Genomic DNA, 27,191 nt, shown 5'->3' with positions numbered 1-27,191 from the left:
AACCAGCCAACAGGATGTGGAACAGTTAGAGCTACAACATTAAAATACTTCTTACAGGTTAATGCAGCGAGAATTTAATCTCAGAGGAACTGTTCTTCACAACAAACTACTTTTACTTTTCACACTCGGCTACGTCTTACTGAGAATACTGCTACGCTTTTCCTGATGAACATTTGAATGGATGAGTTTTGCATTTTTGTGTTAATACTGTAACTTAAAGGATTTGAGGGTTAGGGTTAGGGACTTTTAATAAATATGGTATATGCTCCCCTCCCACCTCCCAGCTCCATAACGGCGGTCCCAGTACATTCAGTAAGGCAGTGCTGAACGTCAACTGGCCCTACGGCCTCCAAAACGGCTCCCTGCTCTACATCATCATGCTCGACACCGAGGGACCCATCAACTGCACCACCGACATGGAGATCAACCCGCTGAACATCTCTGTGAGCACAGTCAGAAAACAGCATTCACTCAGACCATGATACAAATACAACATCTCTACTGTGTTTGTCACTTACGTTCGCTCTAGAGGCTCAGTGGTCGATGTCAGCCATCAGACCAGCCCTACTAACTATGAAAACCCAGTACAAAAACTTTGGTACAACCTGCATCTATTTATTTATTTCCTGAAGACACAGACTTGTGATATGGCCAGGATTTTTTTCCCTGCAGTAAAAAATCCTGTTCATTTTTCCAAAGTTAGTATCAGGTGAAACTCTTGTTGAATCATCAGTACAAACAAAAAACAGCTGTGAAATGATTCAGCCTCACTCAGCATGTTAAACACACTTTCACCCACAGGATTCGACTTATTTAAAAAAAAAAAAAAAAATGTGTGTGTGTGTGTTAGAACCCGGTGGTGGCGGAGAAGAACACCAGCACCGGCACCGTGCCGTCAGGAGACGGAGGCATGGAGGGACGAGGACGAAACCACGTTCACAAGAGAGACCTGGAGGCCCAAAACACACAGGAGAACCTGCACATACTGGTACAGTGTGCCTGGGATGTTTTCTGAAGCTTTCTAGTGCTATTCTACACAGGATATGTATTTAAAAAGCAGACAAACTTAAATACATTTTCCATTGATCTAGCCCTCTCCAAACAGCACCTGATTCTCATTTGCCTGACTGAGAACCCACACAGTGCTCTTATATTATATTCATGCAATTGTTTTTGTTTGTTGCAGTAAAATGATTCCGTACAATATGAGTCTTAACTGTGGGTCTTGTTTCCACCAGACAGTTTACAGTCTGTTATTTCCTGCTTTGATCTTCCTAAATTTCTGTCTGGGCCTGAACAAGCTCCTCCTCTTCCTCCCCTCACCTCTTCAGCTTCATTCAAAGCCTCTCTGAAATGTCTCATTCTGCAGATAAATGGATCCAGTCTCAGATCAGTGGTGTGAGTGCCTCTGTGGCTGCAGTCAGAAAACATTCATTCAAAGCAGTGCCACCTTGTGGCTGCAGCTTCACCCCACTCATAAATTAAAATGAATCCAACAGGAGCCTAGAGTCAAATGTGGAGCTCAGTTCCATCCATTGTTTATAAATGGAGTTTGAGCTCTGATCCCCTCTAGTGGTCACTTCCTGCAGCTTCAAGTACAATGTAAGAAGTCTGGATAAAGCCTGGATTACTGCTGATTGTGCTCTGCATAGATTGAATTGCTGACTCTCTCTCTCTCTCTCTGTGTGTGTGTGTGTGTGCGTGTGCATGTGTGTGTGCATGTGTGCATAGGACTGTGCCACAGCAAAATGTCTGCAGCTGCACTGTCAGGTTGGTCGTCTGGAGAGAGGGAAGAACGCCATCCTGTTCATCTACTCCCGACTGGCCGTCAACAGCTTCCTGAAGGTCTCACTTACCTCACCCACACACACACACACTCACCATGAGCGCTCTCACACATTTACACCTCATCATGTAGCAGTGTTCCTCCATGATGAACCGAGATGTGTTTGACAGGAGCTTTGGGACTCTTTGTGTGTCTGTCCTTCAGGCTGAAAACCAGAATCGCTCCTATGTGGTTCGATCCTCAGCCACCTTCAGCGTCATCGAGATGCCCTACAAGAACCTGGTGCCTGAGCTGCCAACTAACAGCACTTCTGTAAGACACACACACACACACACACACTGATGTTCTGGTGTTGGTTGTTTTCCTCTCTGGAGGCTGGCACACACACGCTTGCAGACATTTAAGTCCCTTTATGTAGCAGTCAAACTAATCATCCACAGCTGGAATCAGAGCACAAAATGGGTCTTCCTGACAGAATCTGCCAGTATGATGAGATAACCACTTGTTTCTAGTGCAGTGTCACCTGTTTCAGTATAAATACAGTGAAACAAGGCAGATCAGCAGATTAGGATCACAAAAATTCTGGAAACAAGTTGATTAGTGTTGGACACAAGTGGGATTATCTCATCCCACTGGCAGATTCTTTAACCTTGTTGGAAGAAAACAAACTTTTGAACTCTGACGATGGGACTGTTGTTGTAGTTGGTCTTGTTGCCGTGGCTCTGGGTAAACCAAGGTGTGTGTTTCCAGGTGGGTGTGAAGGTGCAGTGGTTGGCTGATGGCCCCCAGTCGGTGCCGGGCTGGGTGGTGGCTCTGGCTGTGCTGGCAGGCCTGCTGCTGCTGGCCCTGCTCATCTTCATCATGTACAAGGTGAGGAAGATACACACACACACAAACGCTAATGTGTTAATCCTCCAGATCTGCAGTGCACTTCTCAGATCACCTGTCAATCAAACAGTGGGGGCGGGACTTGCAGTTTCTCTTTTCTCTGTTCAGCCATGGCAGCTTAAGGCTCATTTATTCTCGCTTCACACATGAAGATAAATCCGTCTGTTTCAAACGATGTAACCGTCTCTGCCCACATGCTTCCATGAGTCCTTTATGTCGGCATGGATGTTAAGCAATAAATCCACTAGAGGGCAGCTCTGAGTCAAAAGTTTCTGACAGCAACAAACATGGTGATGGTGGAGGGGGTTGCAATAATGGAGCTGCTACAAAGAGGCAGAAGAGGAGGCAGTGTTGTAGACAGCGGTGGTCTGTGAGGTCATTAAACACATCACCACAGGAGGACAGACAATTCTTTTCTCTGATATTATCAGTTTTAAACATTTCTTCTTCATGTCTTGCTCATAGACCGGTCTCCCTTGAACTATCGGCTGTGCTTCCCCCATGATTTCCGGTGCTGCTGCTTTGTTTGGTCTATAATATCTTTAAGCTCCCTCAAAACATGCAGAAATGAGTACAAACGAATTCAGAGTACAGACAGAAGGCTTCGTCCATATATGTACTTAACATTGAGCACAAATGAACTTTACTTGGCTCGTGCTAACAAACTGGACATCCTTCCTGTTCAGTTCTTTTTTTTATATATTGATTCATTATATCACTAGGAGTTTTACTCAGTATGTAAACAACAGTTAAACTTTGAAAAAAAATAGCCCAATTGTGCTCAGATGTTGCCAACATGAAATATCAACACTAAGTCCGTGGATTGCTGATGTCACGGTAGCATCAGGAAGTCTCCAGAGTCAACCATCTTTACTTTTTATTGAACATCTTTGTCATGGTAATTATCCTCCCTCTTCTTCCCCAGCTGGGTTTCTTTAAGCGAGTGCGCCCCCCGCAGGATGACTGCACTGAGAAGGAGCAGCTGCAGCCAGAGGAGAACGGCAACACTGACGCCTAGTGGTCACTGTGTGGAAACGCAGCGACTGGCCTGTACAGAAATGAGGATGACGTCAGGAGGAAGAATTCAGGGTAAAATTCCCCATCGGGGATGGATCGCGAGGAAAAACTTCACCCGAAATTTCACTGTATTCACTTTTAAATGCAAAGTAATTCTACTTGTTAGAGTTGTATAAGGTAATTTCTGTTTTATTTTTTTTTTTTTTTATAAAGGATTGAGTTTGTGCCAAAAGCAAGAGCCTCCCTCTGCAGGTTTTCCATCAAAATATCACTGGTCACGTCTGAAAGCACACACCCGCACTGTGAACTCCACACAGAGTCCAGTGAGATACACTGAAAAGTTTCTCCACCTGAAAATAAGACATTATCCTTCATTTGTCCTCCTTCATTAATTTGGGCCTGTTATGATATCCAGTGTCTCCATGGGGATCACTGATTGATTTGACAAATATCAGTGTAAATTTGCAATATTTCTTTACAGTTCCAACTTGAATCATGGGGCTACAGGTTGTTGCTGCTCAAAAAGTCCAAAACTGCTTATTGTTTTTAAGGTTCAAGGATCAAGAAATCCTAATTTTCAACCTGACTCAAGCTCACTGTGTCCATATGAGCAACAATGTCCTCTAAACCCAGAGAAAAATTAGAGGAAAAATAAAAATACAGCCGTTTTGAAGGGCTATTTTTGTATTAATGTACTGCACAGTGCCGCTGAAGTCAAGTCCTGTTCAGCTCAGAGATATATACACACACACACACACACACACACACACACACACACACACACACACACACACACACACGGAGCAGGTTTGTCTGGAGAAGCATCCTGTGTGATCGTGACCTCTGACCTTTTCGGAGTGGCTCTTAACCTTTGACTGCTGGTGCCTCATGTTTGCAGCCCTGAGCTCCGACCACTAACAACACAACACAGACAGCAATAACACAGGAGTAACAGCGTTAAAGACGTTGAGTAATAACTACATTTGTCACGCCTCGCAGCCGTTGTACGAATGTGTTTCTTCCTCTCCTCCTGCACTGAGGCTGCTCTGTGTCTGTCTGGAAGCAGCACAGATGCAGGGTGTTCAGAAAGCTAAACACAAATCTTTTTCTTGATAAGACTGGTGGTTAGTATGGATATGGCGTGTACAGTAATATATTTAGATTTTCCTTATGATAATTCAACATTTTCCTTCCTGCTGTGTGTGAAAGTAACCCTCAGACTACACTGGAAGCTTCCCAACCTATTTTTTTCTTTTTCAACATGTGCGTTGAGCTCCAGTCCTACTCCGTTAAAATACATCGCCTGGAAGCTTATTTTTAAAAATGTCAAAAAAAAAAAAAAAAGTTTAAGTTATAATGTTAACTTGCACAGTCTGTTATGAACGTCAGGTTTTCTGTTGCTAAATTAATTTTATTATGTGCAGACGACATGTTTGGGTTAGTGTCGCATGCTGCTGTGATATTTCCTGTCAGCTGGTTTATGCAGGTTTGCTAACATGACCACGTCGCCCCCTGCTGTCCAACAATGCGAAGAGGTTCATGTAGTCTCAGCTTATATGCTAAGCTACGTTGTTCTTGTGTACAGTTAAGTGTCAGGGTATATATTAGCCGGGCCGGATTGATTAGTTTCCTGATTAGAACGATGATATATTTGGTAAGTTAAATTCCCAAATTCGGAAATCACAAATTCGTGTTTGTGATTTCCGAGCTGTAAAAGTTGTCAGAAGCCGCATGCTCGACTGAACCAACGCCTCGCCAAACGCTGACAGAAGTAAAAAGTTCCTCTTCCAGTGTAGTTTCCGGGTTAGCATCTAATCTGCTTTTTCTTTGGGATTCTGCTCAGATGTTTTCATGGTGGTTATAGTGTTTTGTTTTTGTTTTTTTATATATACTTCTATGAAATGTGCCATTGCAAAATGACTAAGGAGGGGTTTATAGTCATATAAAAGTCACTGAATCGCATTAGAGGGTCCAGGACATTTCTCTGACTGGAGGTTGTTTTCTGTTGTAAAATTTTTTTTTTTTTTTTTTTAAATTGAATTGAAAACTGAATTGAGTTTCCTTCCCTCCAGTGGAGTATTTTTCCTCAGATTTCAAGTCCTGGCAGGCAGTTTTTATTTGTGGTGGTGGTTGATGGTGGGTTTCTGTTTTTTTGTGTGTACGAGTGTGTGAATACATGCAATAATGTATATATAAAAAAACCTTTGGTACGAATTTACCCATATTGGGTTAGCATCAGGAACTGATGTTTGAGGTTTATGAAAATTTAAAGAAAATATTAATACAAGTAACAGTCACTATGAAATAACTGCACAGGAACATTTATCACCACGTGACACATCTTTATCTTCTTCACTGAAATTTTTAGTGACAGCTTTCACTCTGATCGTTTCTTATCCCTCATTATAAACTCTGATGTCACTGATACCGCCATTTTGTTTCCCTGTTAGCAGGTTTTTGGTTTGATTAGTATTTCATAGTAAAAGTGGCACAAGTTAGAGCTGCACTGATACCACTGCTGACCTGATTTTCACACTGAGAGGAAATTTATGTCGCTAATGGGCAATCTTTTTACTCCAGTAACTTTAAACTACTGTGTCCACAATGTGAGCAACGCAGTCGCTTGTGGGTGGGGCCAGAGCCTCCTGTTGTGGGCGGGGCCAGAAGTTCAGATTGCTCCATAACTACAGTTGCTTCATTTGGGACAGCTAAATCAATTTTTCCCCTCCATGGTAGCCTTTTAATAACATACAATTATTTTAACGCATTAATATAGCTAGCTGGCCTATGCTAAGTCAGTAGCATTAATGGAAAATAAAGGTTCAGAGCGTATTGATGGACGCAGCTGTTCTCCAAGGATCGTTTCTAAGACATTTATTCCTGTAGTGTTTTTTTTTTTCTTGTCCAACTAAAAGTTGAATGGCTGCAGCTTCTTGCACATTTTGCACTGGTCAGACTTGGTAGCGCTGTTGCTCACAGTGTGAACGTGCTGTAAATCTGCTCTGTCCACGGGAGCTGATGAATGAGACGCATCTTCAGAGTCAGAGCTGGTCAAGTGGTATCGGTGCGTCTCCACAGACTTTGATGTAAACGGGACTAACGGCGTGGTTTTCTCCTGCTGCAGTCGCTCACTGTCGGTCAGTCAGTCCAGAATATTCACAAAACCTGAAACTCAACCTAACATCTCCTGGAGAATCTGAATTTGTGAACATAAAGGAAGTGGTTTTCCTGTCTTGATTGAGGCAGAAACTCAAAGAAAACCAAATGAAATGTCTCAGGCTGACAGACAGAGAGCTGGAGCTGCAGCTCTGTCTGGGTGTTCTGGGGTTTTTAGGATCGTTTTATAATATTTCCTATCACACTGTCTCTTCATTTCCACTGACAGAAGATATCGCCTATTTTTCGATGTATGTATTCTTTCACCTGGAGAATAAAAATAATTATTTCTTATGAAGATGATTTCACCTTTGAACTGAAATAAACTAATTAAATTGTTCATACTGTGTTTCTGTCATATTTGTTTCTTTTCTCACTGCAGTTTCCAGCACAGAAAAATCCTGTTTTAGTTCAGTTTGTTGCTCAGATCTTAACTTCACAAGGCTTCAAGGTGCTTGAGGACACATCCCTGTGTCCTCAAACAGCCCGCCCTCCAAATTTACACCTTGTGTAGATTTAATTCTGTGTTTATTGAGGTTGTAGTTTGCAGAGGTCTTGTACTGGACGACATTATACTGATGGGTGTTTCTAATTTTTTGTCCTCCCCATTTATATACATGAAGGGGACAAAATAGTGGAAACACGTGTCAGTAAAATCCAGTCCAGTCCAACAGCAGCACTAACTATGAGCTCCAAACATAGAAGTGAATGAACACCTCTGTTACTGTGACAACAAGACAAGCTGAGCATTATAGGCAGCAGGAGAGGACCCCCCAAGGCGGCGATCTCAGCCTAATTTCGTGCTGCCCCCGGCTCTCAAAACTCTGACGTCAGGAAAACTGTTAATTTCTGACAAGCGTTGTGGTAGATGGATGTCATTTTTAACTGCAGTTGCAGCATTGTGCCGATGTGGTGGCGTTGTATCAACAAGAGTGCACCGGAAGTCACTGCCAAAACTGCCAAAGAGGAAGAAAAGAGCCGCGAAATTCCCTTCCTGGAGGATTTTCTTTTGTGGTTCGGTTTCTTCGCTAGTGTGTATCTTAATCGGTATCCTGGTTTTCCGTGGCTGTTCAAACAGGTAAATATTGTTTATTTTACATCCACGTCCCGTTTCTTAAATGTTTCCACGTTATCCCATCAGTGTAACGTTAATGTTTTAGCATTGCAGATATGCGTGGTACAATCAGCTACTACTTTAAAAAGCGACCTCGCGACGAAGAGGGTCAATAGTGCAGGTGAAATAGTGCAGACAATTAACGTTACAGGTACCATACCTCAGCAAATATGCCAGGACTGTTGGAACAATATTCTGGTTCTACCAGGCCTCCAGTAATAGGACCAGCAGTCTTAAGGAAATGGAGAGGCTTTTTGAACTCCCCCAGATAAAAGTGCAGGTTAGCAGCATTCAGTGCGAGATTATTCAGATTAGGACTGGGCGATATACCGAAAATTTACCGATACCGAAATTTATGACGATAACCGACGTCACTTTGCTCATGTCGGTATGTTTGGTATTTAAAAAAAAAAAAAAAAAAAAAAAACAGAATAAAAGTCATTTTTGTCTTTTTTGGCTGTATGTAGGTAGACATGTTCATGTCCCTTTAAGACGCTGTACTATGTGTACAGCGTGTGTAGTCACGTGACTCCACCCCCTCCAGTCTGCAACAAGAAGGGAAAGAGACGCTGAGGAAACGGAGGACGGTTCAAATGTAGAAGCGGCTCGAAGTAGATTCAGTCGAGGAGGACTTGCTTGTCATATTTTATACTTCTAAACTTGGTTTGATTGTCAGTTGTTCAATAAATTTAACTAAAAGTATGTAATGTGTATTTTCTTGAGTTATTCTCAGGCAGCACAGAGTTGGAGTTGCACTTCTCAGGCATGCAAACTTGTTGCCTTTCGACTACAATCGCCGTTTTTTTTTTTTTTTTTTTTTTTGGTCAATCGGGTCATTCACGTGAATCGCGTAGTTTGGAAGAGACGCCTGGCTTCCGAGTCCGATGGAAAGTTTTAACGTTAGTTTGAAGGAACCACCTTACGTTAAATTAGACCTTGCATAACGTTATGCTTCGAGCAAAATGGCTAACGTTAGTTAGCAAGACAAGCGGGCCATATGATGCTGGAATTTCCATTAGCAAGATAGCGAACTAATTAGCCAGCTAACGTTAGCTAGTTCTAATGTTAATTCCAGCATGGTCTGCTTGTCTTGTCTTGCTAACTAACATTAGCCATTTAGCTCTAAGCATATGCTTGCTATGTAAGGGCCTAGTTTACCAGCTAACTAGCAACTCCCGTTATAGGAGGGGGGGACCCACCGGACCCCCGTGACACTGTCACTGCCCCCACCCCAACCCCCCCCCCACCCCCTCCGCTACCAGATGGGAGTCAAATAAGGAAGCAACAGATGTGATGCGCTGGATTCTGCCTGTTCTCATCGCAGACCTCTCACTCCAAGCCTGGAATGAGCCAACATCTCAAGAACTGTATTCCTTTGTAAAGGACCAGTTCTTTCCGCCTGCCCTGTGCCTAATGCAACTGGTGCATGAGAAGATCCACCGGCAGTTTCTGGTTTTTCAAAAGAGAAACCTTTTCTTCTCCCAGGTGGAGCGGGAGGTATGAGAACAATACCACAGTCCTTGGTTTTCCTGTTAATTGAAATGCTATTCCTGTCTTCAGTGTGTTCTCTCCCAGGCAAATTCTGACAAACTCTGCTGAGTATGGGGATGCTGAGATGAGGACACTGGCAGAGCAGTTCCCAAGACTGAGGGAGTCTGACCTAGTGTCTGAGTGGACCTCCTACAGACTGAGAGTGAAAAGTCCTGATCTGAAGGTACTAAATATCAGTTACATTAACTGTATCACCAACACAACCGTCTATTTGTTTTGCAGAATATTTTTTTAAATCTTTGTTCTCACTTTGCTCTACTTCAGATCAAATCCCTAGAGGAGGTGCTGCTGTGGCTAGTCTCTCCAGAAGCGTCTGAGCTATATCCAACTCTGAGCTTGCAGCTGCAATAGCTCTCACAGCCCCTGTCCAGACTGCAGATGTGGAGAGGCTATTCTCTGCACTCAAAATTGTAATATATGATTGAGAACACTATCACTCTTCATGTCTGTATCAGAAATGTTGAAATGTTCTGTCTCAGGCTGTGAGATGTGTAGATAAATGTCTTTTAATGCAATGTTCTGTCTGTTGCGCAGGGGTGTTGTCACCTTAAAGGGATAGTTCTTTTTTTTTTTTTGAAGAGGGCTTGTAAGTACGTTATCTGCAGTAGACAGCTCTCTGCTCCCCCCCAGTTAGCCACAGCAGCGCATAGCGTATTTTCACGGCTATCACTTATTTTGAGGTGGGACCTCTTGTAGGCCGTGAAAATACACTGGTAGTTTGGGTCCATTCACAGCAGTGTATCTTCTGCATCTCTATCCAGCACTATGCACTGCTGTGGCTAAAGCCCAACACACACCGGCGGTGCAGCGTTTTTAACACTACAAAAACTAAAAATCTTACCAAGCATGTTTCTCATTTCTTCAATAATGAGAGTATTTTTTGGACTAGAAATAAGAAATATTCTTGGTAAGATTTTAAATTTTTGCAGTGAACTTAATGTTGAACAGGGTACCTTCTTATTTATATTTATTTTTTAATAAAATATGCTTTTACATGATAATTGTCATTTTCTTAATTATATATTAGACTCCTAAAACACAAAATATGTTGCCTGTAAAAAGTGTTTGCTTGAGCCAGTTGAAGACTAGGTATACATGCATGTGTGCGCATAATCAGGATGGCACCACCTCTGCCTCAATGTGAGCCTGGAAAAACCCTGAATACTGAATGGGTTCAGAGCCCAAAGATAACAGGAGGTTTAGGGCAAGTATTCACATTGTATATCAAACAGCTTCTCCAGTGTGAATTTCCCAGTTTGGCATCAATAAAGTATACCTACCTACCTATCTATCTATCAGCTCCAAATCTATTTCTCCTGAAATTGTAAGACTTTACCTGAGAATAAGAAATTAATTTTGACAAAATTCAAATCTGTGAGTCTCTGAGTTGCTCCAGGATCAGCTGTGAGGTGCAGCTGCTCACCTGTGAAAGTGGCTCCTCATGAGTAGGGTTGGGGCCCGTTTGGATTTTAACTATTCCGATTCCTAAACGATTCCCTCTTAACGATTCCGGTTCCTACCAGTTCTGATAACGGTTCCAAATATATACATTTTTGCATTTTTTTGACACCATTATACTTAAAATAAACAAGTAATAAGTAGTGTTAGTAATGTAGTGTTAGTGTATGTTTATGAGTTGTAGAACATAATAAATTATCTTGAAGGAGTAGATGTTTACCAGTAAGCTTGACTACAATAATTTAACAATATGTTAACCCTCCTGTTATGTTCACATTTTTGAACATCCTTTATGTTTGGGGTCAATTTGATGCCTGCAGTTTAAACTTCCACAAAATTATTATAACTAAAATTGTTATCAAAGTTTATGTGTCGGTACTTTATGTTTCTTTGTTGACGACCTAAATAGTCCTTTAAATAAAACATAACTCCCCCCCACCCCCACTTATACATCCAGTATTCCTATTATGCAACAATGGCAAAATATGCAAATCACCATAAAATCTCACTGATTGACCTAAAATTGGAAAGAAATATTAATTTTGGTGTTTTAATGGCTTTATATTATTTCTAAGTACAGATTTGTGTTATTTATAACCGATGCGTACAAAGTGTGTACAGGACATTGAAAACATATCATCATGTGAATTTCATCTTTACCCGGTAGTGCCCATTACATCAGGAAAAGTCATTAAATATGAAGCAAAAAAAATGATGTTAATCATTTATTTAGAGACGTTAAACATTGGCTGGGGTCAAATTGACCCCAAACATAATAGGAGGGTTAAATTAATATTTGTTTTAAAAATGTAAATAACTTATCAAACACACCTAACAATTCAAGTACCAATGAATGAGCAGTAGTATGCCTGTGATAACATAGACTGAATATTAAAAATAAGCCGAATTAGCCGGGCCGCTCAGTCTTGAAGGTGACGTGACGTCACCACAGTCGCTTCAGTGCACACAACTCATCAAAATGAATGCAGATGAGAAATTCCAGGAATCGTTGTGGGAACCGGTTTTGCAAAAATGATGGATCCGGCTCCATTTCTTCAATTTCGGAACCGGTTCTGAAAAACAAAGAAACGGTTCCGGTTCCCAACCCTACTCATGAGAGAGTAAACCCCTGCAGGTGAGCCTACCTGTTGCAGCGCTCTGATGCCGGCACATCTGCTGCTTTATTCCGGCCTCCGGCAGCGTTTTGACCCGGTCAGCCTGGACGTCCGTCTCCCTGGAGACCAGGCCCCGCGCTGCAGGAATCTGGCAGCTCTTTACTGGAAGCTGCAGAAGAGACAGGTGCGCCGGGCCCGACTAGCTCCTCTTGCCGAGGCTCTGGGGGCGGGAAGCCACTGGGCCCGGTGCCGCCGGGCTGTCGGGGCTAGTGTCGCCAAGCTAGCGGCTAACGGGCTAATGTGGCCAAGCTAGCGGCTAACGGGCTAATGTCACCAAGCTAGCGGCTCTCGCGCTAATGTCGCTAAGCTAGTGGCTAACGGGCTAATGTCGCTAAGCTAGTGGCTAACGGGCTAATGTCGCTAAGCTAGCGGCGGTAGCTTGGTTTGCTGGCTGGTATCAACAGGCTGAAAATCGCCACTGGGCTTCGGGATATTTCTCAGGTCTTGCTCCTCCTGTAGGTGAAGTTTTCTTCCACTATGTCGCTGCCATCCTCCTCTCACTGAAACATCAACGTCTACCAGCCTGCAAGCCCCGCCCCTCCGCAAATAGACAACCAATCAAAACCACCAGAAATCCAGCGCATGATTGACATGTGTTGGAGCCAATCCAGTATCGTGATAATATGTCAGGATTTATTGCCCTTTTTCAAATGTAAATTCCGTCCTGGAAGGAAAACTTTGTCATGATCTGATTTATCTGATAAAGTTTTCATTCTGTTCGACTCACTTCAGTCGTTTTTATTGCAGCAAACAGACGGACCAGCTCCGTCACAACAACCTGCAGGAAACGTCGCATCCACTCCTGCCGATGCAGAGTCGATACTTGACGTCTATGTATTAACGCAATACTGCCACACAAAATGTTGCGACACATGGCTGTATTGCGACTGGTGATCCAAAAAAAAAAAAAAAAAAAAAAAATTGTGATCTGTTTGTAGTAATTTTATCAACTGCACATTATAGAAAACAATAGTCTAGAAATTACAATATTTTTCCGTATTTTTTCTTGATTTTCCCATAAATTTCCAGAACTGGAAAAGGTCAAAATCATATTCCAGTACTTGCTCATACTTTTCCAGACACTGTGGGAGCGATGTTGCAAGATGCTGATTTCTTACATTTTCTGAATTTTTGATTTCTTATTTCTTTTGGTCTTTTTTCTCTGCAGTATGTCTCTGCTTTGGACCTTTTTGCATTTCTTTATTCGTTTTTTTTTTTTTCAGCTTGTTGTAAAGCTCTAAAAGTTCTCTCCTGAGCCAGCAATGTAACGTCGTCACACACACACACACACACACACACACACACACACACAGTGAGGTTTGCTGTAAAATGTTTAATGTTTCTTAAGCAGAAAACACAGCCCAGATCCTGATGACACACTTCCTGCTTCCCTCTGATTGGTCAGTGTGCGTCAGTCAGCAGGAAGCTGAGGTCGCTGCCGGGGTCGTATTCCACGGTGGGCTTTCCCCTGCAACACAAACACACACACACACACACACATACACACAATTTCTAAACATTCTGCAACACCCCAAACCAAGACTTCTCATCGTGTGTGTGTGTGTGTGTGTGTGTGACCTAGTGAATAGTCTGGCCTTGGTGGTTCCCAGCAGCGTGGCTTTATTTCCCTCCACCAGCAGCATGGAGCCCTCCCTCAGGCCCTGACGACACACACCAACCAATACCAGATCAATAAGCCATCACTGTTTCCATCAATAATCAGATCAATAATCAGAATAATCAGAATTTAAGTTAAACTTAAATTACAATTAGTTTGATTAAATTCAAGATAACACAGAAAGTACATTCATATAGACGGTATTCCTCTTTTTCTTCTGCTCATTATTATTATTATTATTATTAAAGATAACAGTCATTTAATTTTTTAATTTAAATACATTTTTATATATTAATTACAATAATTGTAAAAAAAAAAAAAAAAAAAAACCTTAACTTTGTCCGGAATAAGAAGTATCATTTATCGTATCGTATCACATCGTGAATTGTATCGTGGATTGTATTGTAAATCATTTGTTATTGTATTATATCATATCATGAATCACGTCATATCATATATTGTAAATCATATTGTATCGTGACTGTTTCACATTAAGAATCATATTATATGGCATCATGGATCGTATCGTGAATCATGTTATTGTATTGTATCGTATCATGTCATGAATCATTTCTGGTTGTATCGTGCTGTGACTTATGTCATATCATGATTCGTGTTGTATGGTTCTCTCTCTCTCTCTCTCTCTCTCTCTCTCTCACCAGTACACTGGGTGTGTCAGGCTCCTCGTGGTACTGGCTGATCCTCTGCTCTCTGGTTTCCTGTGGAGACAAACCAACATGTCGCCTTCATCACATTGAGGCAGCAACGCGCTCAGTGATCTCAGTGAAGCTGGGATCGATCGGTCGATTGATCGGTTGACCGGTCCCAGCGGTGGCGCTCACCCCCATGTGGCGGCTGGCGGGGTCGGGGTCCAGGTAGTGTGGGTTGATGTTGAAGGGAACGAGGCCGATGGCGGCGAAGGACGGAGGGAAGACGATGGGCATGTCGTTGGTGGTGCTGATGCTGACGGTGGAGACGTTCGTCCCCGCACTGGAGCCCATGTAGGGAACACCGTCCTGGAGGGAGTGTGTGTGTGTGTGTGTGTGTGTGAGGGAAAGAGAGAGAGAGAGAGAGAGAGAGAGAGAAAGATGGTGTTAAGAAGGAAGGGATGCAAGAAGAGAAGAAAATGGTGTAAAAATGATGGAACGGAAGGAAAGAAAGAAAGAAGAAGAAATGTTTGTGTGCGTGCGTGCGTGCGTGTGTGCGTGCGTGCGTGCGTGTGTGCGTGCGTGCGTGCGTGTGTGCGTGCGTGTGTGCGTGCGTGTCACCTCCAGCACCCTCTTCCTGATCTCAGACACCACCTTGTTGTCATAGAGACACTTCAGCAGCCGGAAGGTGTTTCCTCCTCCTGGAAAACACACACGCATACACACACACAAGCACACACACACACACACACACACACACACACACACACACACACACACACACACACACACACACACACACACACACACAAGCACACACTCTCTTACATCCCCTTTACATGTAATTAAAACACATTAAACTTAAGCTTAAGTTTTCCAGCCATTGGTAGTCAATTATTTATTTTTCTTTTGTTTTTTTAGATTTAATGTAAAATATGTTAAAACTGATGGTTTTCACATGAACGGATGTAAATGATCTATAATAACCAAAAATAACACAAACTTTAGTTGAGGCCTCATATTGAGTGTAAGACGGTGTTTGACAGCTAAATGCAGGTCAAATGTGGGTTGACCCTGGTGGCTGATAAATCTGCACCGACAGTGGAACATCTTTTCTGCACTGCAAAAACTCAAAATCTTACCAAGAATATTTGTCTTATTTCTAGTCAAAATATCTCATTACACTTAAAATAAGACATGATCACCTAAGAAATAACTTGTTTTTAGACAATTTTCACTTGTTTCAAGTGAATTTTCACTTTTTCCACTGAAAAAAGTTTTCCACAGAAATAAGACAAATATTCTTGGTAAGATTTTGAGTTTTTGCAGTGTGACAGCTTCATTTGACTAAACAGAATACGCGGCGCCTCCTGGCCTCAAACAGTTTGGGAGTCCCTGCTTCCCATTGTCTGCCTGTTCAGTTTCTCACCTATAAAAATGCCCTGGGCCTTCCTGACGGCCTCGACGGGGTCCGAGGCCTCGTGGATGCTGTCCAGGTCATAACCTGCAGCAGAAAATTATTAATATTAAAACACAAAAACTTATCATGCAATTACTGTCCAGAAAATCTGTTATCCAGCTTTATTCAGAAAACGATTTTTTCAGATGGTTTCAGAAGCCAGAATGTGGAGCCAAGTCACAGTCTGTTATCACTGATATGACATAACACACACACACACACACACACACACATTTACCCAGAGCATCAAACTTGGTCCTGGCTGTCTTGGTGTAAGCATCTCTGTCGTGCAGAGCGTAAGGAACAAACAGAACTTTCTTCACATCTCTGCAACCCAGAGCACACATTTCAATAGAATGGAATGGAATGGAATGGAATAGAACAGAACAGAATAAAATAGAGTAGAATAGAATAGTGCCAAAGATTCACTTAGCCTGCCACTGTCAAATATGTGACTGTCAGTTATTATAAATGATATGGATTCAGCAGAGTAATCAACCAGGAGGACGAGATCACATGATGAATGAAATATAAAGTGATATATAAAAGAGGCTTAAAAAGTAAATTATTGATTGTAGAGTAAAACAAACTTAATGAACGGACAACTGTGAGGTAACACTCTCTTAATTAGCATTGCTTTGTTTCGCTTTCACCAACATAAAGTATGGACACACCCGACTCCATTGGGTTAGGTTGAAGACAACAATCTCCACAGACACCAGACTCCATTCATAAATCTGGCACTTTATAGTTTACTTCCCTCGTGGTAACTTAACACACATGAGTAACACATGACTTGAACTCTGAACGAGGTGATTAGAAGCCGCTCTTCAATTCGGCATAAATTCAATAAACTAAACAACACACAGTATAATAGAATATCTGATATAGTCTCATTCCTCTCTGCACTGTGAGATCCACAGGCGGTGAACGACAGTGTGCAGTGTGAGACGCTAGTCCAGGGGTGTCAAACTCGTGCCATGGAGGGCCGAGAGGCTGCAGGTTTTCATTCCAACCAACAACTCCTCCAGGTGATTTCACTGATCACCCTACCTCCAAACAGAGAGGCGGGACTAATCAGTGAAATCACCTGGTGGAGTTGTTGGTTGGAATGAAAACCTGCAGCCTCTCGGCCCTCCATGGCACGAGTTTGACACCCCTGCGCTAGTCCTTCACACAAACTATTTTTTATTAATTAAACAGTAATTTCAGGCGCTGGTTAGTGGATTAGTGATAAGCCGAAATTAGTAGGAGATCCTAACGATTCATACCAAGTTGTTGGTTTTGATAAAGGAGGCGTATATATCAGCAAATTAGTAAGTAATCATTAAAATTCAAACTTTCCGAACGGAAATCAGATCAGAGGAGGTCTGAGGTTGAGAGCTGCGCATGTGAACGCTCCTCTGCTCCGACGGTAAGGTGAAGGGGTTCCTCCCAGGTGAGCTTACCTTCCGAAGAAGCTCTGGATGTTGGTCTGGCAGTGGTCCAGGTAGCCGCTGCCGTGCAGGGTGGAGTTGGACACCAGCAGGAGCCTCCTCTTCATCCCTGGACTCACACTGGAGGACAGGCAGCAAGAAGGAGAAGAAGGAGAAGTGGGAAAAACTGCAGACACTTCACTTTTTATTCCAATGTGACAGAGGAAGAAGGAGTCCGGAGGGCGAAGTTCAGAGTTCAGAGCTGCTCCGTTAATAAAACACACACATACCACAGATTAGGAAATCAGTGGCATCAATAAAACTGCGTTAAAATCTGAAGTTACCTGTTGCGTTCACTGTCCTTAACACTGAACCTGAGCCATGGATAACTGCACGACAGTCAGGACGTCCCGCTTCACTCCGGCAGTGAACTCTCCCACATTCGGAGATTTAAATTAATTAAACTTTAACTTTACGGAACACGAGGAACTCTGAACGTTTTGTTTGGATTTTAATTTCAATGTTTTGCTAATTCACTTCCGCCACGCAGCTGACTGGTCACGTGACAGCAGCACGCCGAGCTGTTCCTGCCCTCGGCCGGCAGGGGGCAGCACAGCACCGCTTACCCTGGTGCGTTCAGGTCCGCCTCGGAAAGCTCCCACTACCAATAATCGATATTGTAAATATTAATTTGTCGCATACTATAGTGTTTATGGTGCGGGGAAAAAAATTGAATGATGATTTTTTAATTATAACAACAACAACAACAACAACAACAACAACAACAACAATAATAATAATAATAATAATAATAAACTGTCCATGTAACTTACTCATGTTACCTTGATTTGTTTGTTGATAAGCTTTAGAATTCAAGCTGCAGGTGATAAAGTGAAGCACGTGAGCCGAGGTCAGCTTTGGTCTGGAGTTTTATAAGAAGAAGAAGAACTAGAAGAAAAGTAATAAAATAAATAAATAAAAAAATAACACCAGAAATCACACACACACACACACACACACACGATCATAAGTTCTTACACAGATTTCATAATAATGTTGCAGTGATGTCATTAATACTGTTAATCATGTTAATTAAACATGAACAAAGTGACTCAGACCCTGCAGCTGTGTGTGTGTGTGTGTGTGTGTGTGTGTGTGTGTGTGTGTGCAGGATTTTGGCTGTGATTTGATTAAAACAACTAATGAACTGGAATAAGCCTGTTAACACTGTAGTGTCTCTCTCTCTCTCTCTCTCTCTCTCTCTCTCTCTCTCTCTCTCTCTCTCTCTCTCTCTCTCTCTCTCTCTCTCTCTCTCTCTCTCTCTCTGTGTGTGTGTGTGTGTGTGTGTTGGATCTCACACACATGAGTGATGTCACTTTGATACATTTACACATCTATTAGTCATAATGAACATTGATGGTTCAGTTCTTATCAACAAATATCAACAAATTATTTGTAATTTATTTATTTATTCATTAGTTAGCCATGACTAATTTATTCTATATGTATTTATTCACAACTAATTTACTTTATTTTTGATTTATTCTTTTTATTTTTAACAGTGGCAATTATTATTATTATTATTATTATTATTATTATTATTACTACTACTACTACTGTTGTTGTTGTTGTCGTTGTTGTTATTAGTAGTAGTAGTAGTATCAGTAGTATAATCTGGAAACAAAATGGGTTACAATTAAATAATTGTTTTATTCCTCATTTATTTATTTGTTTACTTACTTTCCTGTGTATGCTTTCATATTACAGAGTCATTCATCTGTTTATCGAGTTGTAACTACAAAGTTTCAATATAATCATCACCAGCAACATCACCATGATCATATATCCATGTATTTATTTTTTATTTATTTATTCTCTCTCTTACCTAGCCACTTATCTATCTATCTATCTATCTATTCACTAAGCTATTTCAGTGTGTGTGTGTGTGTGTGTGTGTGTGTGTGTGTGTGTGTGTGTGTGTGTGTGTGTGTGTGTGTGTTTAGTTTTTTGTTTTCTTCTGGACGTATCCATTTACTCATTTATTCACCAAGTAACTGAATCATTTGTTTATGTATTTATTTATTGACTGCTTAAATCCTGCATGTATTTATCCACGTGTCCTTTCTTCACCAACTGTCCAGCAGCAGTGAGCAACAACAGCACGCGTCATCATCATCCTCATCACCATGATCTTCATCCTCCTCCTCCTCCTCCTCCTCCTCCTCCTCAGTGTGACACTGAAAGTCTCGGCTAGAAACACCGCCCGGCTGCGGTGGGCGGAGCCAGCTCACATCTGGATGAAAAACATCTGGATGGAGCCCCTCTCTCCCTCTCTCTCTCTCTCTCTCTCCCTCTCTCCCTCCGGCGGCCCGGGGCTCTGCTGACTCCGCGGCCGGACTCGGAGCGCTTTGTCTGGCTTGACTCGGTGGCGGATGATGGCTCGGCGCTGGATCGTCCCGCTGCTGCTGACCGTGTGTGAGTCCCGCTCTAACTCTCTGTTCTGCTCGCGGCGGAGGGATATGTCGCCGTGCTGAGGGGGGGGTGCTCTCTGAAATCTGCTTCATTTTACTCTGTAACTTTTAGTCTGGGCCGCAGAGGAGAGGTGATGAGGAAACAGTGAAGTAGAGAGGAGTGGACTCTGACAGCAAAGATGCCAACTTTCTTTCTTTCTTTTCCCTCTTTTATTTCTTTCCTTCCTTCCTTCATTCCTTCCTTCCTTCCTTCCTTCCTTCCTTCCTTGCCTGTTGAAGCTCCCATCATTTCAGATGAAGTTTTACAGGCTAACTGTTGTAAGTGCTGTGGCTCTGACAGGCCGGGACGTCCCGTCACTGTACATGTGAAGGCTCCCCTCTCTGTGCCTGAGCTGTGATCTTCATGGTGTGGAGGACATTTCACTCTCAGTTGAGTGGAGTCACACCGCCGGCTTGGACTGGCCAAACCAGGACCAGCTTCAGGGTTGAGCTTCAGCCAGGCGTCAGGGTGATGGAGGTTTTGGTTTTGTTCTGGTTTTGTTCCAGTTTGACGACACACACTTCATGTGAGGGGCGATGGGGCAGCAGAGTGGTGTTTACACTGGACTGTTGCTCCTCTCCTTGCTCCTTCTCCTGGTCTGCTAGCAGAAATCCACTCCACACTCTCAGAAAACACGGTGCCAGAGCACCCAGAGGGGTTCAGGTGCTTGTCACCGTGTTAGAGCTTGAATTTTGTGGTTTTAGATGCAGATCATATTTGTATTTTTGTTTCCTCTGAGCTCTGTCATGTTTTTGGCAAAGGTTTTTACACACCAGGCACTAAATACAGTTTCAGCAACACGTTAACAGCAGGAAATATCATAAATACACACCAGAGAGGATTACATGTACAAGATAATGATTTAGTTTTGTCCTAAAAGGAGATGCAGTCTGAGACTCATGTTAGCTCAGATGTTTATAATAATTTACTTGAAGGTATTGTTACAGAGTCTAATCAAAATAAAAGTGCTTAATGAGAGCTCAGAAATATACAAACATCTATGGTTTGGTACAAAAACACACGCTTTGAACAGATATAATAAAATAAAAAGGTTTGCCCCTTCAGGCAGGACGTGTGTGGGGCCTTGAAAACTTTTCAGATGTCTTAAAGTCGAGTTTAGGCGAGAAATCTTACACCTTAACTCACTCAATAGACTTCAGTTTGAATTTACAAGGTTTTAATTCATCATGGATTTAATTAACTAATTTAATTTGTTCAGTTTCTGTGCGGCAGAGGCCACATTTCTGATTGTTCCAAGTCAACCACTGAACCAAGACTGGACTTTTATACTCACCATGCCTGTATCGCAAAATTAACCTTCATGTATTCTATATATTTACCTACAACAGAGAGAAAGTACTGTTCCTCTGCTGGTATCTGACTGCAGTAGAAGTAGAAGTAGTGCAGTAAAAATCTACTGCAGTAAAAGTACAAAGTGTCTCATGTCAAATGTCCTGGCAGTAAAAGTGACTGAGCTCCTTTTTCCAAACAGTAACTGTGTTAGCTGGGATCTCTTCCATGCCACTTGAGTCTAAATGGTCCTCGCTGCAGTTTTTCATGGTGCAGCTTTTATTGCGAAATTTAAAAATGACAAAAAGTAGAAGGTTCCTCTAATCATCTTTACTGACTGAGCTTTTATTGTGAAAAATGTATGTAATATATGTAAATATAGTGAAGGACAAAACTCAGGCAGCAAATGGACTGAAGGAAAAGTCAAATTACTGGTTTTAAGTAAAAGTACACAAGTACAAGTACAAGTAAAGGTAAATATATTTCTTTACCTCCGCCTCTGCTGATGTGGACGAAGATGATTTGCCCCAAAATCCATCTCAGGTTAAGTTAATTTCTCTTAAAAAGATCTTACAAAGCCTTAAATTCACAGAGAAAACCCTTACAGGACCACTCATAACTACATGATTATTGTTGGATTAATCAATCAATCAGTCAATCAATCAATATCTTTATTTGTCCCCAATGGGGCAATTAGTTTCACAACAGAGGAAGCACACACAACAAAGTAATCAAATACACATGACACATAACTTAAAAACTAGTGACATCTTAAAGAGTTTAATCTGCTGCTCTGATTAAAATCCTGATTAAGGGAGCGTGTTGCCAGCAGTGACATTTTAATAAACTTAATTATTTCCGGTAGAGAAATAGTTCTTGACCCTCTGGCTGCTGCATTATTTATGGACGTTTATGTTTTGTAAATTAATGATGCTCTTCATTCGCACCATAAGAAGCCGCTACAAGGTCATTACTGTGCTTCATGGGGACGTTTTATTACTTGTTCTTGTGTTTCTTGAGGTTATTAAAGCTCATCAGAGTGTTGACAGCTGAGCTTTACAGACCAGAATTTGATCTGGATCAGGAGTTTCGTTCACGGAGTTTCCACCCAGGTTCAGTAAAACAAGTTCGTCAGTCGGGTTTTTGCAATGGTAGAAGGCGCACATTAACAGGCTTTACTTCGGTTTCATGTTTGCCTAATTGTCTGGAGCTAAACAAAGCTAGAGCTATGACAACACATCCTTAGTTTGACAGCCCTGAATTTCCCCTCAAGTTGCATCAAAGTTATTAAAAAAAAAATGTAGTTTGATGCTTCCTTTAATCACTTGAACTCTGATTTCACATTAAATTTCCCCTTAAGTCACTTCAAAGTTATAAATAAAATATGTTTTCTGGACATAGTCTCCTCCATGTTGAAGCTCCATCTCTCTGATTCTGAGGGAAATATTCAAAGCAGAGACGTCGTTGTTTTATGGCTGCAGAATCACATCAGATAGAAAAGATCTACATGTCTCCTGCATCATTTTAGACACATTTCCCTGGAATTCAGCAGCTCATGTTTGGGATCTTTGGGAACCTCAGGATCTCCACTAGAGTTTAATTTAAATTTCTGAGGGTTTGGGAAACGCTTGGCATTTGTAATGATGAACCCACCAATGGACTGGCAGGACTGAAGAGGTTGATGGAGCAAAACTCAGGGAAGTTTTCCTGTCAAGGTAACCCCAAAATATCTGCTATACTCAACAAAACAACCTAAAAAACAAAAAACACATTTCCACTGGGGGAAAATATCATTACCTGAAAATCATCATTCAATATTTCAAAAATGTCAAGAATCCAGAATATGTTTTTTTTTTTTTTTTTTTTTTTCCTGAATTGAATGATTCAGGTGACCTTTCTTTAAAAAAGTGTTTTGTGATTCAAGTTATTTTTAAGAGCAGCTGTCATGGGTTTGCAGATGGTGGGAAACTGAAGAGATTCTCTGTTCAAACCCTCAGAACTTTATTGTAAACTCTAGCTGAGATCCTGAGGTTTCCAGAAATCCCAAACATGAGCTGCTGAATTCCAGGGAAATGTGTCTAAAATGAAGCACGAGACATGCAGATCTTTTCTATTTGATGTAATTCTGCAGCCATAAAACAACAGCATCTTGGCTTTGAATATTTCCCTCAGTATCAGAGAGATGGAGCTTTACATGGAGGAGACCAGAAAACATGTTTTATTTACAACTTTGAGGCGACTTAAGGGGAAATTTAAGGGAAAAGTCACGTTGATGAGGTTAAACTTGTGGGTTTTTTTCTTATTTATGTGGTTTGATATTTATACACTCATGGTGATGTTGATGGGCTTTTTTCAGCATCACTCTGGACCGGTTTGGTGGTTTGCTCGGTGCTAAATGGGTGTTTCTGATTCATTTCCTCACCTAAATCTCTCCCATCTGGAATCGCCCTTTTCTGCAAACTCCAGCCTTGAGGGTCGGAGAAACTGGATCGTGACTCAGACATCACCGGGATTCAACCCGCAAACCGCCTGAGAAAGGCTGACATGAACGAGCGACACTCTCTCCTCCCTGAAGCCCCGGCCTGCGTAAACAAAACTGTAGAAGAAAGAAAAAAAAAAAAGCAGTTCAAAAAAGTTTTCAAAGTTTTCTGTGGAAATTTGAGTCACGATTCCAGTTACCACCGCGGTGCCGTTGTGCTCGTAAAGCCAAGATTTGATCAAGGCTGTCATTTGGCAAAAAACAAAAAAAAAGTCTCAGTTGATTCCACATCAGGAGCTGGTAAACGCCGGAGTGTCGCGAGGCAAAACTGCTCGCTGGTTCTGTTTCCCTCGTGATCCTCACAACATGAGAGAGTTCAGCCGCAGTTTTAAAGGATTTCAACCGACTGTGGCTGCGTAGAAATGCCTCCGACGACAACGTTTGCTTTAGTCGAGCCGTGGTGACCGGGAAACTGTAAATACAATGAAAACTGATAACCTTGCCTTTCTCTGTGCCGTCACACCCAAACCTGAAGCCGGCTCACAGATCCTGGAGGCCGACCGGAGAACTGGACAGTCCAAACAGGAACCAAGAAAGTTACTCATCACTTAAGATATTTACGTCACTAATTACTTTACTTTTGCGTTTCTTTCTAAATCTCAGATCAGCTGTTATATGAAGGAGAAAACAAAACTAGAAAAATATATAAATCTGATCCTGATCTGACCAGGCCGACACTTCATTCCCCGAACTGAGAGTCCATATCTTTTTAAAGGTCCTTTGCTCAAATAACAGAAGTAATGAGAAGTTTATTACAACAGTGACTGCGATATGATTTTTGATAATTAAAACATAATCCCAATTACATTACCTCATTACTGGGAGGTGAATGTAGTTACAGTAATCTGTGTAAAAGTAAGGTAATTACATTGGTGATGAGGCAGATTAGCTTCCCAGTGTCTTCAGCCGAGTCTCTTAAACATGAAGAGAGTCACTCAGCTAACCTGAACACACTGTTAGCTGTTAGCCAGCTGCAAAGGAGGTTGAGCGTCAGGAGGGAAAAGATCTGAGATGAGCAGATTCGCCCAGCTGGCGAAAATGTTTTGTTTTTTGGGGGATATTTTGTTTGTTTGTTTGTTTTTGCATTAGCAGGAAGGTTGATGCGGCTTACACAGAAGTCGTTGAGTTTCTTCCAGAAAGATCTGCGGCGTGTCAGCAGCCGAGGTGAGAGCACACCATCGGCTTGACGCTGGAGATCACAGATCACAGTCAGCTGAAAGTAGGAAAAAGCATCTTGCCTCTGAAGGTCCGGTGTGTTTTTAAGGCGTTCGTCTCAGTTTTCCTATGGAAGCATGTTTCTGTCTGCTGCTGTTGAGGTGATTCTGATGTTTTGAAGCTGCAAGGAAACAAAACGTATCATAAATCAGTAGCTCTACTAAATATTTCAGCATTTGGTGGTTTTGTGCAACATGTGCACCATCACAGTTTCAGCGATGGGCTGAAATGTGCACTTGCACATCGCTCACGCTCAGACTCTCAGAGCAGAACGGTTGGCAAACAGTTTGATCAGAGGCAGAGGAGAAAACATCTGGATCAAATGTGAGAACTTCAAAAAGATGGCGATAGTTGTAATCACAGAAATATTGTCAATAAATCATGATCGAAATGTCCGAGTCAAGAGCTGATATCAAACTGGAGCTGCGGGAGCTGGACGTCATCCTGCAGCGAAGACACTTTGACCAAAGTGTAGAAAAATACTCAGCAGGAAGCAGGGAAGTATAGGCGATGTTTGTCCTCCATCTGAGCTCTGTACACCATCTGTCATCTGAGGGGAAACTCCCTGCAGGAAATGAATAGAGAGAGAGAGAGGGAGAGAGAGAAGGCTACAGTCTCTGGGGATGAGGACCTGATTGGGAGCAGAGATATAGTCTGGAGTAATTATTTATATATGATTTACTGCACACACACAAACACACACACACACATATGGGGATATATATACATAATAAACATAAACACACCCATGCAGAAGAATTATAAGTGGGCTTTTAAATCTGATTCATTTCATCTGATTCATTTAATCCGATTCATTTAATCAGATTCATTTAATCAGATTCATTTCTTTGTAAACTCTGGAAAGCTGCTGTTCCCGTCAGGTTCCTGTGCGTTCTGCAGCTGCTGTGCGCGGGCCTTCGCTTCATGGCAACTCCGAATGTTTATGGGTGGCTCTCTCGTTGCCATGGCAACAGCTGTGAGCAGTCAGCTGATGTCCCGGCGTTGGCAGAGGAGTTTGTTCACGTCGGGAGCAGAGCTATAGCATGCCTATGTAATATCTCTGTAATATCTCTGTAACATCTCTGTAGTGACTCAGTTGCTGCGAATTTGTTTGTAATGTTCACACTGAAACTGTGACACAGCATTTTTCTTATTAGAGCAGAAGGCCTGTAAAGTAAAACAGTGAGGTTAATGATGCTGAGGTGAATGCGTGCAGCCGTCTCTCCCTCAGATGAACCAACATGGACGTCCAAACCGACAAGAACAAACAACGTCTTGTTCATTTTTGCTCCGACACGTTTTGATTCCAGTTTTGACTGAATCGAGGCACCGAGGCGTCTCTTGTTGTCTCGCCGTTCTCCTCCACGCTGATGCTGCACACAAACCTGAGTCAGCGCACAGTTTGCATGCCTCACACTCAGAGTTTCCTGATTACAATAGAAATAGTCAGCAGTGAGCATTACATCCCCCACATTTGGGAAAAGTCGCCCGGGTTACACCCAGCTCCAGACCCAGGGGCGACTTGGATGTATTACTTTGTGCTGACATGAAATAGACACACACTGTGTGTAGGGGTGGGGGAAAAAATTATTCACTTAAGTATCACAATTCTTTTTTTTTTTTTTACAATTATGTTTATTACTGAATTAATTTAAAGTAAAGATATGTATCACAGGAAACTAGATGACTTAAGGAATCTGCTTGACCGAAATCCCCTCAAAACATGTCTTAAGGATCGCTGCAAAGTTTGTCTACATTTTGGTGAGGGAAAAATGAGCTTGGCCATTTCCAAAGGGGTCCCTTGACCTCTGACCTCCAGATGTGTGAATGAAAATGGGTTCTCTGGGCAGCCACGGCTCTCCCCTTTGCAGATATGCCCACCTTCTGCTAATCCCATGCAGTTTGGGCCCCAAAGCCTGCAGTCCACATGTGTTCTTGTGGCCTGTTGTAAAATGGTGTGTGTGTGCAGACTGGGGCCTAAACAGTCTTGGAGCTGCATCAGTTGGCTTTGACTGGAAAGCTGAGACTCTTGTGGATTCAATGAGCCACATTTGATTCATGTGTGATGATGTTGGCCCCCATAGCAGCCATTTCACTGCAGGCAGAGCATTTTGTCAAACTGGACCTCACTGTAGAAAATGACCTCTAGTGACCTCTAGGAGCATCACAGCCTCATCAGACTTTACAGACACAAACTAGAGGAGGATTCAAAAACAAAACTCACAGTAATTCCTAATACTGAGTCACGATACATGTCGAATCAGCACCCCAGGATCATGATAATATCAAAATGGGAGATGAGCGTATCGTCCCACCCCTACACATGGATGACTTTTTTTAAATGTGTAATGT

The 27,191-nt window shown here is 42.1% G+C and overlaps 3 protein-coding genes and 1 long non-coding RNA gene across 5 annotated transcripts in view; 2 read left to right on the top strand and 2 right to left on the bottom strand.

Annotated features, from left to right (window-relative positions):
* Positions 1-7,189, top strand: part of itgav (integrin, alpha V) — a 50,060-nt gene extending 42,871 nt beyond the window's left edge. The window contains exons 27-32 of the mRNA XM_030080038.1: positions 285-443; positions 851-988; positions 1,732-1,845; positions 1,991-2,098; positions 2,537-2,656; positions 3,600-7,189. Of these exons, the coding sequence (XP_029935898.1) occupies positions 285-443; positions 851-988; positions 1,732-1,845; positions 1,991-2,098; positions 2,537-2,656; positions 3,600-3,692 (732 nt within the window). The 3' untranslated portion in view covers positions 3,693-7,189. The remainder of the gene's footprint in view (positions 1-284; positions 444-850; positions 989-1,731; positions 1,846-1,990; positions 2,099-2,536; positions 2,657-3,599) is intronic.
* LOC115379403 (uncharacterized) overlaps positions 1-12,663 on the bottom strand; it is a 30,343-nt gene extending 17,680 nt beyond the window's left edge. For both annotated transcript variants that reach the window (XR_003930243.1, XR_003930244.1), the window contains exon 1: positions 12,116-12,663. This is a non-coding gene — a long non-coding RNA (uncharacterized LOC115379403). The remainder of the gene's footprint in view (positions 1-12,115) is intronic.
* Positions 12,664-13,468: 805 nt separating this feature from the next.
* LOC115379400 (alpha-aspartyl dipeptidase) lies at positions 13,469-17,843 on the bottom strand. Its single transcript, XM_030080044.1, has 9 exons — positions 17,629-17,843; positions 17,318-17,425; positions 16,108-16,196; positions 15,840-15,914; positions 15,032-15,111; positions 14,606-14,779; positions 14,423-14,482; positions 13,724-13,806; positions 13,469-13,613 (listed from the first exon to the last, which is right to left on the bottom strand). The coding sequence occupies exons 2-9, from the start codon at positions 17,410-17,412 to the stop codon at positions 13,547-13,549; spliced, it is 723 nt and encodes a 240-aa protein (XP_029935904.1). The 5' UTR covers positions 17,413-17,425; positions 17,629-17,843; the 3' UTR covers positions 13,469-13,546.
* A 1,840-nt stretch (positions 17,844-19,683) lies between these two features.
* Positions 19,684-27,191, top strand: part of tgfbr2l (transforming growth factor beta receptor-like) — a 21,676-nt gene continuing 14,168 nt past the window's right edge. The window contains exon 1 of the mRNA XM_030080217.1: positions 19,684-19,759. Within this exon, the coding sequence (XP_029936077.1) occupies positions 19,717-19,759 (43 nt within the window). The 5' untranslated portion in view covers positions 19,684-19,716. The remainder of the gene's footprint in view (positions 19,760-27,191) is intronic.

Source organism: Myripristis murdjan, chromosome 21 (assembly GCF_902150065.1).
Source record: "Myripristis murdjan chromosome 21, fMyrMur1.1, whole genome shotgun sequence".
Lineage (NCBI taxonomy): Eukaryota > Metazoa > Chordata > Actinopteri > Holocentriformes > Holocentridae > Myripristis > Myripristis murdjan.
This window is presented reverse-complemented; position numbering and strand designations above follow the sequence as displayed.

Bases quoted from the DNA above. Each gene is read 5' to 3' on its own strand.
- LOC115379400 (XM_030080044.1), bottom strand. From the start codon at position 17,412: ATGAAGAGGAGGCTCCTGCTGGTGTCCAACTCCACCCTGCACGGCAGC. The intron at 14,483-14,605 runs GTGAGCGCCACC...TTGTCTCCACAG, and splicing joins CCGCCAGCCGCCACATGGGG to GAAACCAGAGAGCAGAGGAT. The intron at 13,614-13,723 runs GTCACACACACA...TTTGTGTTGCAG, and splicing joins AAGGCCAGACTATTCACTAG to GGGAAAGCCCACCGTGGAAT.